Source organism: Mus musculus, chromosome 15 (assembly GCF_000001635.26).
Source record: "Mus musculus strain C57BL/6J chromosome 15, GRCm38.p6 C57BL/6J".
NCBI classification, from domain to species: domain Eukaryota; kingdom Metazoa; phylum Chordata; class Mammalia; order Rodentia; family Muridae; genus Mus; species Mus musculus.
The window spans coordinates 89,142,065-89,155,545 of record NC_000081.6 but is presented as its reverse complement, the minus strand read 5'-3'; the positions used below and the strand labels follow the sequence as shown (position 1 = coordinate 89,155,545).

General features: G+C 52.9%; 1 protein-coding gene across 1 annotated transcript; it reads left to right on the top strand.

The window, feature by feature from the left end:
* Positions 1-5,939: 5,939 nt before the first annotated feature.
* Mapk11 (mitogen-activated protein kinase 11) lies at positions 5,940-13,064 on the top strand. Its single transcript, NM_011161.5, has 12 exons — positions 5,940-6,148; positions 8,708-8,837; positions 9,017-9,075; positions 9,163-9,274; positions 9,378-9,407; positions 9,496-9,543; positions 9,630-9,744; positions 10,100-10,171; positions 10,371-10,450; positions 11,075-11,153; positions 11,232-11,405; positions 11,729-13,064. Exons 1-12 carry the CDS (start codon positions 6,033-6,035, stop codon positions 11,806-11,808), a joined length of 1,095 nt encoding a protein of 364 aa, NP_035291.4. The 5' UTR covers positions 5,940-6,032; the 3' UTR covers positions 11,809-13,064.
* Positions 13,065-13,481: the final 417 nt, after the last annotated feature.

The window sequence follows — 13,481 nt, the reverse complement described above, 5'->3', positions numbered from 1 at the left end:
TTGACTGGGTTTCTCCTTGGGCCGCCTATCTGTCCTTACTCATCTTTCCCCATCCCTTGGGCCTGAGCTGATGACAGTTTTTTTTCTGAATACCAAAATAGGCTCCTGTATGGGCCAATCAGGGGTCTCACTGGGCGGGGATTAGGCTAGGTTGAGCATCTTTGGCTCCAGCTGCCTTTATGCACACGCGTGCATGCATACATACAAACACACACACACACACACACCCGCCTTCCCCTCACAGTGTTTTCACTGGGCTTTTAGGAGCCACACGGCAAGAGTAAGAGAGACATGAGTCTCGTGCAAAGCGTGTGCATTCCACACGTGTTTCTGTAGGAGATGCTCTTTTCTACCTTGAGCGTTCTGGGGATCAAACACAGGTTATCAAGCTTGGTGGCAAGCTCCTTTAACCTCTGAGCTATCTGGCTGGCCCTTGACATCCGTTTCTAAGGTGTGGTGACACCTTCCAGCACATTTTCTAGGCACATATGTATAAAGATCTTGTAAGCACTGGGTGTCAAGGGGCCTTGAGATCAGCTTCTGCTCAGTGCCACAAGATACTCTGAGATGTTGCAGGATAAAAAGCTCATGGCCTGAGAGACAGTGATGCCATGTGTTCCAAGAATCTGTTAGTGTGTGTCTTAAAGCAACTTACAACTGAAGTTATTTGGGAACTTGCTTACAGTTTCAGAGGGTTAGTCCATGACCATCATGCTGGGGAGTGTGGTAGCAGGCAGGCATGGTGCTGGAGCAGTAGCTGAGAGCTCACATCTGGTCTGAAAGTTGCAGGCAGGGACAAATAGATTGAGAGAGAGACTGAGACTGACAAGGGCTTTTCTAAGCTCACCCCCAGTGACAAGCCTCCTCCTCCAAGACCGTACCTCCTAATCCTTAACAGTCCTCCAACTGGGGACCAAGTGGGGAACAGGAGCCTATGGGACTGTTCTCATTCAAACAGTGCAGTAGGAAAGAAGATTGTTCCTAATCCCCCAGGCCCAGAACAGAGCCCTGCCTAGACATTTCTCTAGTGGTAGTGTGAGTTAACATGAGATAGTCACACACAATGAGGGAGCCTTGCTCATGCCACAAGGATTTAGTTCTTTGGCTGGCCTGCAGCTTGCTTTGTAGACCAACTCTGCCTGCCTCTGTCTCTGGGAATTAAAGGTGTGTACCACCACACCCAGCTCTGAAAGCACTTCTGCAGGGGGCATTGTACTAGGCAGAGCCTCCAGCATCAAGCGGGATGAATGAGTCTACCCTGCTGGGCCTCCCATGTTCTCCAGGTACTCAAAGCAGTCTTCCACCACAGGAAGTAAAGTGATCCAGTGTGACTTCGGCTGGATCCAAATGCTGTCTCTGGATCCTGTCCTTCTAAGCTATTCCCAGAATGCATTGGTACATCCTATGTCTGGGGAAATCCTGCTGTGGCGAGGGTTGGGGGTGGTGTAGAGTCTTGATTTATTATGAGCTTCCTCTGCAGCTGTCTTTCCCAAGGAGGGATGCAAGGTCCACAGCCAACATCCCCCAACATGGGCCCCGCTACTGCAATCCCACACAAGGCTCTGTCCTAGAGATCTGGCTGGCCAGGAATTCTGAACAAAGTGCCACTAAGTCTTAGATAAAAGAGCTGGGAACCTTGAGGCCTGGTTTCCAGAATGGACCATCTTCTCGATGGATAGAAGCATATGGCTAAGCTTGAGGGTCCCAACAGGTTCCACGTGAGGTATCCATCTTTCCTCCTCATGTTCCTTCAAGGGTAAACAAGTGTGTGCAGAGATTCGGGGTTTGCCCTGCACTGGGAACCATCAAGGGGTAAAAACTAAATGTAAACAAAAAGACCTCTATGTTGCAGTGCTTAGAGATGGGATAGGCCAGCCTTGAGTTGAAGTAGGCTCATCAACAAACCCAGGGATGATGGGCTTGCTATATATCCTTCCTATATGTCATTTCCCCCCCACTCTACTAGAGACAAGAGGAAGATGGGAAGAAACTGTGGTACCCTCTACTACTTGTCCCTAAGTCAGTTCTTTCCAGATTTATCTTTTACAAAGTCCATTCTGGCCACTGGAGGAATCTGGGATCTGAGTGGGCAAGCTAACCACTGGGGGACTGTCACGGGTGCTAAATGAAAGGGGCCTTGGGCTGGTGAGATGGCTCAGTGGGTAAGAGCACCTGACTGCTCTTCCGAAGGTCCGGAGTTCAAATCCCAGCAACCACATGGTGGCTCACAACCATCTGTAACAAGATCTGATGCCCTCTTCTGGAGTGTCTGAAGACAGCTACAGTGTACTTACATATAATAAATAAATAAATCTTTAAAAAAAAAAAAGAAAAGAAAAGGGGCCTTGACTGTAGGAGGCAATAGAAGTTGTGGCTGATATTTGGAGTAACAGAGAAAGGAGGCACGGCCTTGAATGGGACGTTTATGCAGCATGCGTTTGAGTTTTTGCAGTGTATGCACATGTGCACTCACGAGTGTGCATACACACGCGTGGACAAACACACACACACACACACACCTGCCCTCTGTTGCAACCTTCTGGTATCCTTTAAGGGGACTGCTAACACTCATGACCAACTTAAACTCAGGTGGCCACTCCCTGTACTGTTTGATCCCACACACTCCTCAGAAGGCATGGTACCTGTGGATAGGTTCACCAAGGGGAGGGGGTGGTCAGCTTGCTGAGGAAGAGAGAGAGAGAGAGAGAGAGAGAGAGAGAGAGAGAGAGAGAGAGAGAGAGAGAGAGAGAGAGAGAGAGAGAGAGAGAGAGCTAAGCCTGGCCAGGCCTTGGCTAACAGTAGTTAGCTCTGAACCCTGGATTTAGGGAGCAGCAGTCAGGAGAACTGGCCTGAGACTCTCCTGGGTAGGTAACTATTTCCTTTATCCAGCCCCCTGCCTCACTTGCCAGTTGAGCCAAACTGGGCATCCTTGGGAATGTGGAGGAGACAAGGCAGGTTGCCCTGGTAACTGACTGGCCCTGCCCTGCTGCTGTACAGACAAAGGCCACTACCCTCCCCCCTGGCCACTGTGCAGGCAAGGTTCCCAACCCCCCACCACCACCCAGGCTCAGCTCCCCCCTCCTCCTCTGCCTTCAGCTGAAGGTCCATTAGCTTTGCACAAAACCTCAGCCCACCCTTGAGAAAGGTGGCTTCTGGGCTTTACTGCCCTGAGCAGTGGGGGCTGGGCCACCCTCAGGTTCTCCTGTTAGGCTCCATCCAGGATTGATACTGGCTTCCACAGAGGAAAATGGTGCCAAGGATGGCCTGGGGCTTGGGAAAAGTCTTGTGAGAGGGGCGAGAGACTGACTGAGGCTTAGACCTATTTCCTTGGCTACCTGTATGTGCCTGATTATATGTCAGGATTCCCTTAGATGCTTCTAGTGGCCTACGGCTTCACTGGCTTGTTCTAGTTTGGCGATATTTTTTTTTCCGTCGTTTGTTTGTTTGTTTCTTCAAGTCAGGGTTTCTCTGTGTAGCCCTGGCTGTCCTGAAACTCATTCGGTAGATCATGCTGACCTCGAACTTAAGAGATCTGCCTGCCTCTGTTTCCCCAGTGCTGGGATTAAAGGCGTGTACCACCACCGTCCAACTTGGTTGACTATTTTTTAGTTATATTTTGCATTGCATTATACTTCTATTTATTATTATTATTACTATTATTATTAAGATTTTGATAGGCTGATGGTTCAACCCAGGGCCTCACTCTATTAGGCAGTTACATACTACTGAACTACATCCCAGCCCTACATTATTTAAAACTCAGATTTCTCATTAAAGTGGGGTTCAGGGCAGGGCAAGGGTGGCACATGCCTTTAATCCCAGCACTTGGGAGGCGGAGGCAGGCAGATTTCTGAATTCAAGGCCAGCCTGGTCTACAGAGTGAGTTCCAGGACAGTTGGGGCTATACAAAGAAATCCGGTCTCGAAAAAAAAAAACGAGAGAGAGAGAGAGAAAGAGAATGAGAGAAAGAGAGAGAGAGATTGATTCAGGTTGGGGCTGCAAATAGCAGCTAAGAGTACTGGCTGTTCTTCCAAAGGACTTGGGTTCAAGTCTCAGCACCCACATGACAGCTCATAACTGTAGCTCATCATATCAGGGGATCTGATACCCTCACACAGACATACACACAGGCAAAACAGCAGAGCACATATGATATAAATAAATAAATAAATAAATAAATAAATAAGAGACAATTTAGAAATTCATGTTTGATTATGCATGTAATTCCCAAATAGTTAACTATTTGAGTTTTGCTCAAAGTTATTTAAAAAACAAAAACAAAAACAAAACAAAAAGGGGGGAGTCAGAAGCCATATCTCACCTGTTAGCTTCATAAGGCATAGAGATAGATCCTCCTGCTTCTGCTTTAGCTAGGATTAAAGACCCGTGCCACCACATCTGGCTGGCCTGCCTGCCTGCCTGCCTTCCTTTCCTTTCCTTCCTTCCTTCCTTCCGCCTTGAGGCAGGGTCTCACTCTGTAGCTCAGATGGCTTCAGATTTACTCTATAGCCCAGGTAAGCCTTGAACTTGCTGTGATCTTCCAGATTTAGCTTCCTAAGCATTCGAATTACAGATGGAAGCCACGACACTCAACCCATAATCAATTTATTGGGAGGAGGAATGGGGGAAAGGAATCAGCTTAGAGACAGAATCTCGATTTAGCTCAGGCTGCCCTGGAACTCAGGATGTAGATCAGGCTGGCCAGGTACTCCAGCATCTCTCTCCTGGTGCTGGGATTAAAGACGTGCACCACCACACTCTGCTCCATGTTTACTTTCAAGTGTGAATAAAAGTAGGGCCTAGGGCAGTGGTTCTCAACTCTCCAATGCTGCAACCCTTTAATACAGTTCCTTATGTTGTGGTGACCTCCAGCCATAAAATTATTTTGTTGTTACTTTGTAACTAATGTTGTTACTGTTATGAATTGTAAATATCTGTGTTTTCTGATGGTCTTAGGTGACACCTGTTAAAAAAAAGAGGTCGTGACCCACAGGTTGAGAACCACTGGCCTAAAGTGGCATGGGTGAGGCCTTACTGGACATGAAAGCATCCACCCTGGACACCAGGAAAAGGGAGATTTCTAGGCTTGGTGACAAACTGAACTATGCCTGCCAGGGTTGGTAGACCTCCTGGGTCGCCTTGTGCTAGTGGCTGGAGAAAGTCAAGGCTGGGGGCGTTTCCCGAGTGTCAGTGAAGAGAGGGCTTCATAAGGAGGAAAAATACCCAGTACTAAAAAGAGGCCCATGTGGGGACCATACTTGTGGCCCCAATCATGGTGCTGCGCTGTCCCTGGTCCTGACTGCCCGCCGGGAGCTTACCTCTTCCAGGAGCTTCTGGGTCGAGGTTAGGGCAACATGGGGAGTAGATGTCGTCTTGTCTCCTGAAGGCTCCGTCACTTACTAAGACCTAGTAAGTCTACTAGGAGGTGAACCATTAACGCCAAACGGGGGCGTCCTCCTCACCCTGGCCACAAGGCGCCTTCCTCAGTGGTGCCCTGAGTTGGCGCCGTGGCGCTGGTTTTTTAACCTAGAGCCTTTACTTCCCCCTCCCCCCACCACTAATGTTTTTTGTTGTTGTTCTGAAAGTATTATCACCACGTGCTCAAGCTCACTTTTGACAATTTCCCTTCATTTCTGAGGAAGGGGACTGGCCTGGGACCCGGGGAAGGGCAGAGGGGGTAGGTAATATGCAGAAGATGAAGGTGGAGGAGTACAAGCAAGAAGTTTCATCGTCACCCCCATGGGAGGGAAGCAGGCTTTTTCCTTTGTCACGGTCTCCGAGGGGCAGGAAGCTGTGCGTCTGTCTCCGGGAACCCTCAACCTCCACCCACCCCACCCCACCCCCGTTTCCCCGCCCTCCGGTCTCCAGGCTGGGGAAATCCGCCGGGCCTCGGCCCCGCCCCGCCGTCCCGCCCTGCTGCGCCGCCGCCCCCCAGCCCCCACCCCGCTTTGCTCAGCGGTGCTGGGCGTGGGGCGCGGGCCGGGTGCTGCGCGCGGGGATCCGGGGCGCTCGCTCCAGCTGCTTCTGTGGATATGTCGGGTCCGCGCGCGGGATTCTACCGGCAAGAGCTGAACAAAACAGTATGGGAGGTGCCGCAGCGGCTGCAGGGCCTACGCCCGGTGGGCTCCGGCGCCTACGGCTCAGTCTGGTAGGGGCCGGCAAGGACCTGGTGGGAGCTGGGCGGGAAAGCGTGTGCGACCCTCCAGCGCGACGTGGGGTTCCCGGCGTGGGGAGGGGCCTCGCCCTGCCTCCGCCCCCGGTCTGCACGCTTCCGATGAATGAATGGGGGGGAGGGGACACGGAGGAAACTTTCCTACTAGATTCCACTCGCTGGCAGGTAGGGGGGGTCTTCTAATGCCCTCTCCCCCCCCCCCATCTCCGATCCCTTTCCTAGTTTTTCCCCAAAAGACTGAATATTGCGGCGTCACAGCTGGCGGGAGAGCAAGTCTCTGGGGCCGCTAAATGGAACAGTCAGCCATCCGGGTTATTTCGGGCAAGGTCTAAGTAGCTGCAGGGTCTAACGTTCCCCTCAGACTAAGTATTTGAAAAGGGGACCCCCAGCGGGGTGAGGAGACCTTTCTAATTTGGAAGACACCAAAATTTTCCTGTGGATCATACCCGCGCCTCCAGATTCCTAGAAGCTCAGCGGCTTGAGCCTAAGCGGACACCTACTCTCTTGTCTACACCCTACCCCAGTTTACCCAACAAAGGATCTCAGAATATAGGTAGGGCTTGGAGACCAGAGATTGCAGTCTCGATCGTGGGCAGCATCCAGGCACCTGGGATTGGAGAACGGCTGTAGATAGCCCTTGTTGACGGGCTGATCAAGGGTGTGGACACTGGTATGTGCCCCACACCGGGAATGGGGGCTGAGTCTCACATCTTGGATCCGGTGCTGTCATCCGAAGCCTCGGTACTGCTACTGCAACCCTATAGAGGCAAACAGTCCTGCTTTACAGGGCCCAGAGTGAGTTGGTCATGGGATCTCGCCCCATGTCTGCAGCCTGTAAACCCACCACTGAGATGGGTAGGCTTGTTCTGCCGACACTCGCTCCTTATTCTTGCTTCTCAGGCTGTACCCCAGCCCTCCACAGTGAGTAGAGACAGGATACACCCACTCCATCACCCATACATACCCAAGGAGTCGGACAGAGGAAGAGATGATGGGACATGTTGTGTCTGGGATGTTCAGGGACTCAGCAAGTGGAGGAGGATAAGGTTACACGAAAATACATTTTAAAAAAATAATACAATAAATTAGAGGGAAGGAGAGCCAGGGAGGACTTGGAGGGGGCAGGGAGGAAGGTGAAGCAGATACTTTGCAGGGGACTTGGACATTGACTCAGATGGAGTTGTCTCGGGGCTGGACCATCTAGGAGTTACCAGGGAAAAGCCAGATTTCCCAAGGGAGACCTAGGTCTGTCTCCGCTGATCCGTGACCCTGGGTTTGTTCAGTCACCCTGCTGAGGCAGGCCATGGGATGCCAACTTCTTGTAACTTGATTGTACAGAGGCAGTCAAGTAAGAGGATCCTGCTGTTCTAGTGGCCACTCCCCACCCACCTCCACCCCAGAAGTTACTTAGACATTCTGCTTATCATAGGAAAGCCACCTTTCTTCTACAACTCTCTAGTTCCGTGAGCATCCCAAACCACCATGCCCCTTCCCCATCTTCCCTCACCTGGTGGGAATGGGTGGTACCCTGTCTCCATTCACCACTGCAAGGGAAGGGTGCATCCTGAGACGAAGAGAATCGAGGGAGAGAAGGAACAGGAATCACCAGGGGAGCAGGCTGTGTAAAGGTACTGTAGCCAGGGCTCCTTCAGTGGCTTCGCAGCTGCTCCGGGTCTTGAGGCAGAGGGATCAGAACCTGGTGAAAAGCCTTAGGACCACCGCTCAGTCCACGTGGCCTAGGCCCCGCCCACAAAGAAAGCGTGCTCTCATTTGCTCTTTCGAGGCTCTCCAGGTGAAGGATAGAAGGGTAAAGAGGTGCAGAGGTGGCGGGTCCAGTTTCTGGGGGAGTGGAAGTGTGTCAGAGACATCTTCACACTGGGGTTAAACATTTCCTACTATCCATTTGCTGAGTTATAAATTGTGTGTGTGTGTGTGTGTGTGTGTATTTTTTTGTTTGTTTTGGTTTGGTTTCTTGTGAGACAATGTCTCACTAGGTTTTCCGGCTGGTTTTGAACTCAATCTCGATTCTCTCGCCTCTCCCTCTCTCCAAGAGCTGGGATTACAGGCATGAACACCACACTCGGCTTCAATTACAAATCAGGAAGCAATAAACACCTCCGGATAATCTTGCTTCCGCAATCTGATGTGCGGAGGCGTGGGGGTGGGGCGTCCAGGGCTTTGTAGGTAAGCCTCCCACGGCATCCGTGAGGAAGGAGGAGGGCTGCTTGCTGTGGGAGCGCCTGTGGGTACAGTCGTGGTATTTTCCATGCCGTGGCCTTGTTGTGTGTGTGTGTGGGGGGGGGGGGGGCGCTCAGGTTTGGGCTAGAATCACCGGTTCTCTGCCAGAGAACGCTTTGTCCACTCAAAGGGGTCTCCTAAGGGAGGATCAGGAGGGTCGGCGTGGAGGCAGCGCGGGGCGAGCAGGCGGGGACAGGCTTCCTAGGTTTTAGAGCTAGCAACAGAGGCTCACTCCCGCACCCAGCGTCGGGTGGATTCAGGCCAGGCGCTTGCTCTCCTCATTCGCCCACCTTGCAGCTCGGCCTACGACGCGCGGCTGCGCCAGAAGGTGGCTGTAAAGAAGCTGTCTCGCCCTTTCCAATCGCTGATCCACGCGAGGAGGACATACCGTGAGCTGCGCCTACTCAAGCACCTGAAGCACGAGAACGTGAGAGGGGGGACCGACCGGTGATGTTGGGACTGAACAAGGGACGCATCCTGCCTGGGGGGCGGGACCTACACTATAGGGGCGGAGCCTCTGGAGGTACAGTCCCATGTGGGTGGGGTCCAGACCAACGGGACGTTGCCTAAGGCTAAGCTGTGATCCTGCCTCGGTTCCCTGACCAGGTCATAGGACTTTTGGACGTCTTCACGCCGGCCACATCCATCGAGGATTTCAGCGAAGTGTGAGCGTCCTGGGCAGGCGCGGTGGTAGTCTGGGGAGCTTAGTCGGAGATGGGGTGGTGAGACTGTCCTAACTCCTGATCCTGCAGGTACCTCGTGACGACCCTGATGGGCGCCGACCTGAATAACATCGTCAAGTGTCAGGCCCTGAGCGATGAGCATGTTCAATTCCTTGTCTACCAGCTGCTGCGTGGGCTGAAGGTGGGGCATGTGGGCTCTGGGGTCCCCTCCCCCCCCCGACCGCTCTGGGTTGAGGGCAGAGCGAGGTGGCGCCTGGGCTCACTCGGTCTGCTCTCCTCTGCAGTATATCCACTCGGCGGGCATCATCCACCGGGTAGGTGCAGCTGTGGGCAAGGGTGAGGGTCATCCACTCTGCCTAGGCTCATGGCCTCGCCACACTCAATGCCCGGTGCACCCTGCAGGACCTGAAGCCCAGCAATGTAGCGGTGAACGAGGACTGCGAGCTGAGGGTAAGGGCGGTTGAGGGGTGCACAGACAGTGGGGCCACATAGAGAGGTAGGTGGGGGTCTTACACGAGATCCCCGTGGTCCTCCAGATCCTGGACTTTGGGCTAGCACGCCAGGCTGATGAGGAGATGACCGGATATGTGGCCACACGGTGGTACCGGGCGCCAGAGATCATGCTAAACTGGATGCACTACAACCAGACAGGTGCTGTCAACCCTTAAAGCAGTGGCTTTGTCCTGTAAGGATGAGCAGGCTGTGCTGACACTGTTTAGGGAGGATGACAAAGCCGTGGGGGTAGGAAGAAAGGCTGAAGGGGAGGAGAGCATCTCTGGAGCTCTGTGAGAGGAGCAAGGGATTGGTGGGACCAGCTTTTAGAAAGGCTTCTAAGCTGATGGGTGTCTGTCCTCATGCCTCTTCTCAGGACAGGGTATAGAGTAAGGCTTCTACTGGTCTCTTTGGGCCTGGTTATGCCTGAGGGTCACTGGGCTGGCTCCTCCCCAGGCTCACAGGAAGGATTTGGGGTTGGCAGACTGATAGTCTCCTTATTCTCCCCCAACAGTGGACATCTGGTCTGTGGGCTGCATCATGGCTGAACTGCTGCAAGGAAAGGCCCTCTTTCCTGGAAACGACTGTATCCTTGGGGAGCAGGGTCCAGCTGGGGTCCCCTTCTCCAGGGTGGGAGTGGACTCTGGCCCTTTTTGGACGTCTTTCCTCTGCCCTATGCCATATCACACATTACACGGGGCTCCCTGTCCTGAGCCACAGCTCTACAGTGTACCAGGGGCTGGGACCGGAAACGCTGGCCACCAGGTGTTTCCTGAGCTAGGTAGACATCGACCAGCTGAAGCGAATCATGGAGGTGGTGGGCACGCCCAGTCCTGAGGTTCTGGCAAAGATATCCTCGGAGCATGTGAGTTAGTGGCCATCCGTCTATCTGTTGGCTCTTCCGACCAAGCACCAGTCATGCTGGGGAGGGAGTAGTAAGCAGAAATGGCATCGCATGAGGAATGTGAGCAGGGAGGGATGGAGCTTGTACTAGGAACATCCAACCCCTTCAGAGAGAAGCAGGTGAACCAGGAGGCCATTTCAGGTAGCAGAGACAGTGCTGACAGACTCCCCTGCTTATAGACACTATTGAGGCAGGGAAGAGTTGAGCTTTTGGCTTTTGTAGGCACCATCAGAAGCCAAATGAAGTCCTGGAGCCCCCCAGACTTTTGTTTTGTTTTGTTTTTGAGACAGGGTTTCTCTGTGTAGCCTTGGCTGTCCTGGAACTCACTCTATAGATCAGGCTGGCCTCAAACTCGGAGATCTGCCTGCCTTTACCTCCTGAATGCTGGGAATAAAGGCATGTGTGGGACCACTGCTCGGCTAGGGAGCGCCCACCCTGCCCCGACTTTGAGAGCAGGAGTCTGGCTTGCTGGGGTACCTACCAGGCCTGTTGGAATGAATGCATCTCTCTAAAGGCCTTCTGCCCAGTTTGGGCCAGGAAAATAGAAGTTAGTTAGCCCTCCAAGCTCTTCTTATGTGTCTCCAGGCCCGGACATACATCCAGTCTCTGCCTCCCATGCCCCAGAAGGACCTCAGCAGTGTCTTCCATGGAGCCAACCCCCTGGGTAAGGACTGGTACTGGATCTAGGCTGGGCTTCAGATCTAGCATTGGCTATGGTGCTAAGCCTCACTCACTCCTGCAGCCATAGACCTCCTTGGAAGAATGCTGGTACTAGACAGCGACCAGAGGGTCAGTGCGGCCGAAGCCTTGGCCCACGCATACTTCAGCCAGTACCATGACCCTGACGATGAGCCAGAGGCAGAGCCCTATGATGAAAGTGTTGAGGCCAAGGAGCGCACGCTGGAGGAGTGGAAGGGTGAGCACAGGGATGGGGCGTGGGGCGTGAGGATGGGAAAGAGAGCAGTGTCCGTGAACCTGAGGGTTGCCTTTTCTCAGAGCAAGATTTTACCTGTTTCATGCAGGAACTCCCCAGAACTTCCCCAAAGGTCTGGGATGGGGAGGGGAAGCAGGGGGTGGGGTGGGGGAAGGAGGATGGAAACATATCTGTTTCTGAGTGAGACATGTAAGGGTGTGTGTGTGTGTGTGTGTGTGTGTGTGTGTGTGTGTAGCAGAGGTTTGGAGGGAAGTGGGCAGACAGCATAATCTCACCCTTCCCCCCTTTTTCATTCCCCTCCCCAGAGCTTACTTACCAAGAAGTCCTTAGCTTCAAGCCCCTGGAACCCTCACAGCTCCCTGGCACCCATGAAATTGAGCAGTGAGGCATTGCCTGAAGTGGGAGACCTGAGCCTGTCCCCTCTACTCAGCTTTCCGGCTTTCCTCAAGAGGCGCCTCTCAGGCAGCCCTGACACTTAACCTGGGACCGACCCCCTTGCCTTGAGAAACTCTACACACACACACACACACACACACACACACACACACACACAGAGGAATGCACGGATGTGTACATATGCCTCCCTCCCATTATGTGCTGGAGTCTGGGCAGTAGTGTTTCTGGACCTACCTTGGTCCACCCAGGTTCTCCTTGGGACCTCCGTGTGTGGGATCTGAGTGTGTCCCTGTCCTTGTCCAGGTCTCTTCTGCTCTTGAGGACTATCTGGATTGGGAGGAAGGCTAATGGGCCATGGTCCCTGGAGACTCTGAGGGAGGGGGAGTCACAGTGGTTGGAGATGCTCAACCAGGAAGTGAGTGGCTGAAAGCAGAGGCAAGCCCAGTGTCCCTCCTAACTGAGTGGCGTTTCCTCTGGGGATGGGAAAGCTGAGACCACCATCAGATTATCTATCTAGTCAGAAAAGCCTGCTGAAGATTTGTGGTTGCCTGTGGTATGTGGGCACATGGGCATGAGTATGCACCCTGGGATACACATCAGAACAAATGCAGGCATGTGCTGGTGTGTATGAATCTCTGAGCACCCAAGAGGCAGCAGCCATTTCTGGTCTGGTGCCTAAGTTGGAGATAACTCTTGCCTCCTCTCCCCCCAAGTTCCTGTTTTCTAATGGGTCTTGAATCCCAGCTGTGAACTAGACCAAAGGCTCTGAGAGGTGCCAAGATCCATTAGTTTAAGCAAATGTAAGGGTATAGGAGCAGCAGCAGGATCCTGAGTCACAAGGGCACAATGCCAGCTGGAGAGCTGATGAAGTTGGGGGTCTAATCTCAAGGATGCTAGGTGGCCAGCACCCACGGATGTGAGCATGGACATTCTTGCCCCGGGACCTTGATTCAAAGTTGACAAACGTCTGTCCACGTTCTACCTCCACCAACCCTTGAGGTTCTGCAGCTGGTCTGGGGTGCTATGGTTTGCAAGTCACCCCTCATCTCCCCATCCCCCAGAGAGGAGCTGACCAAGTAACTTTTGAGGTAGGGCCCTGTTTGAAAACGCGTTGGGGGTGTAACGCCTCCCTGAAGAGACAATGATCTCTTGCTTATCAGGGACCAAGGGGCTCTGGATGTCAAGTGCCTGCACCAAGAGTGTGCACAATAAAGGGGCATCCCTCTTGCTCTTGTCTGTGCAAAAGGCTCTGGATCCCATTGCTTCTACTGATTCTGCTTCCTGGAGGGGTGGCTGGATCTCTGTGCCTCCGTACACTTCCTGCTAGCGCCACCGACTTTGAATTTATTGTGCCCCTTGATCACTCAATGAGAGCAGCAGTCATTTCTAGTACTATCGCAGCTTCTTGGGGGTGTGTGTGTGAAGAACCCAGGAGACCAGTGCAGGACAAGACACACTGGTTAGAAGGGGCAAAAGGTGTAAGAGCCAGCACACTTTGGTCCCTGCACATTAGGGACTTTGTACATTAGGAATGGTGGACAGACTTGGCTCCCTCTTACTGGTGAGGCTGGGGATTGTCCCTAGAGAAAAGATCTGTTCTTCCTCAGGGATTGGACAGGATATGGGAAATAGCTTTCCTTCCTGACTAAGGCGAAAAGGCAA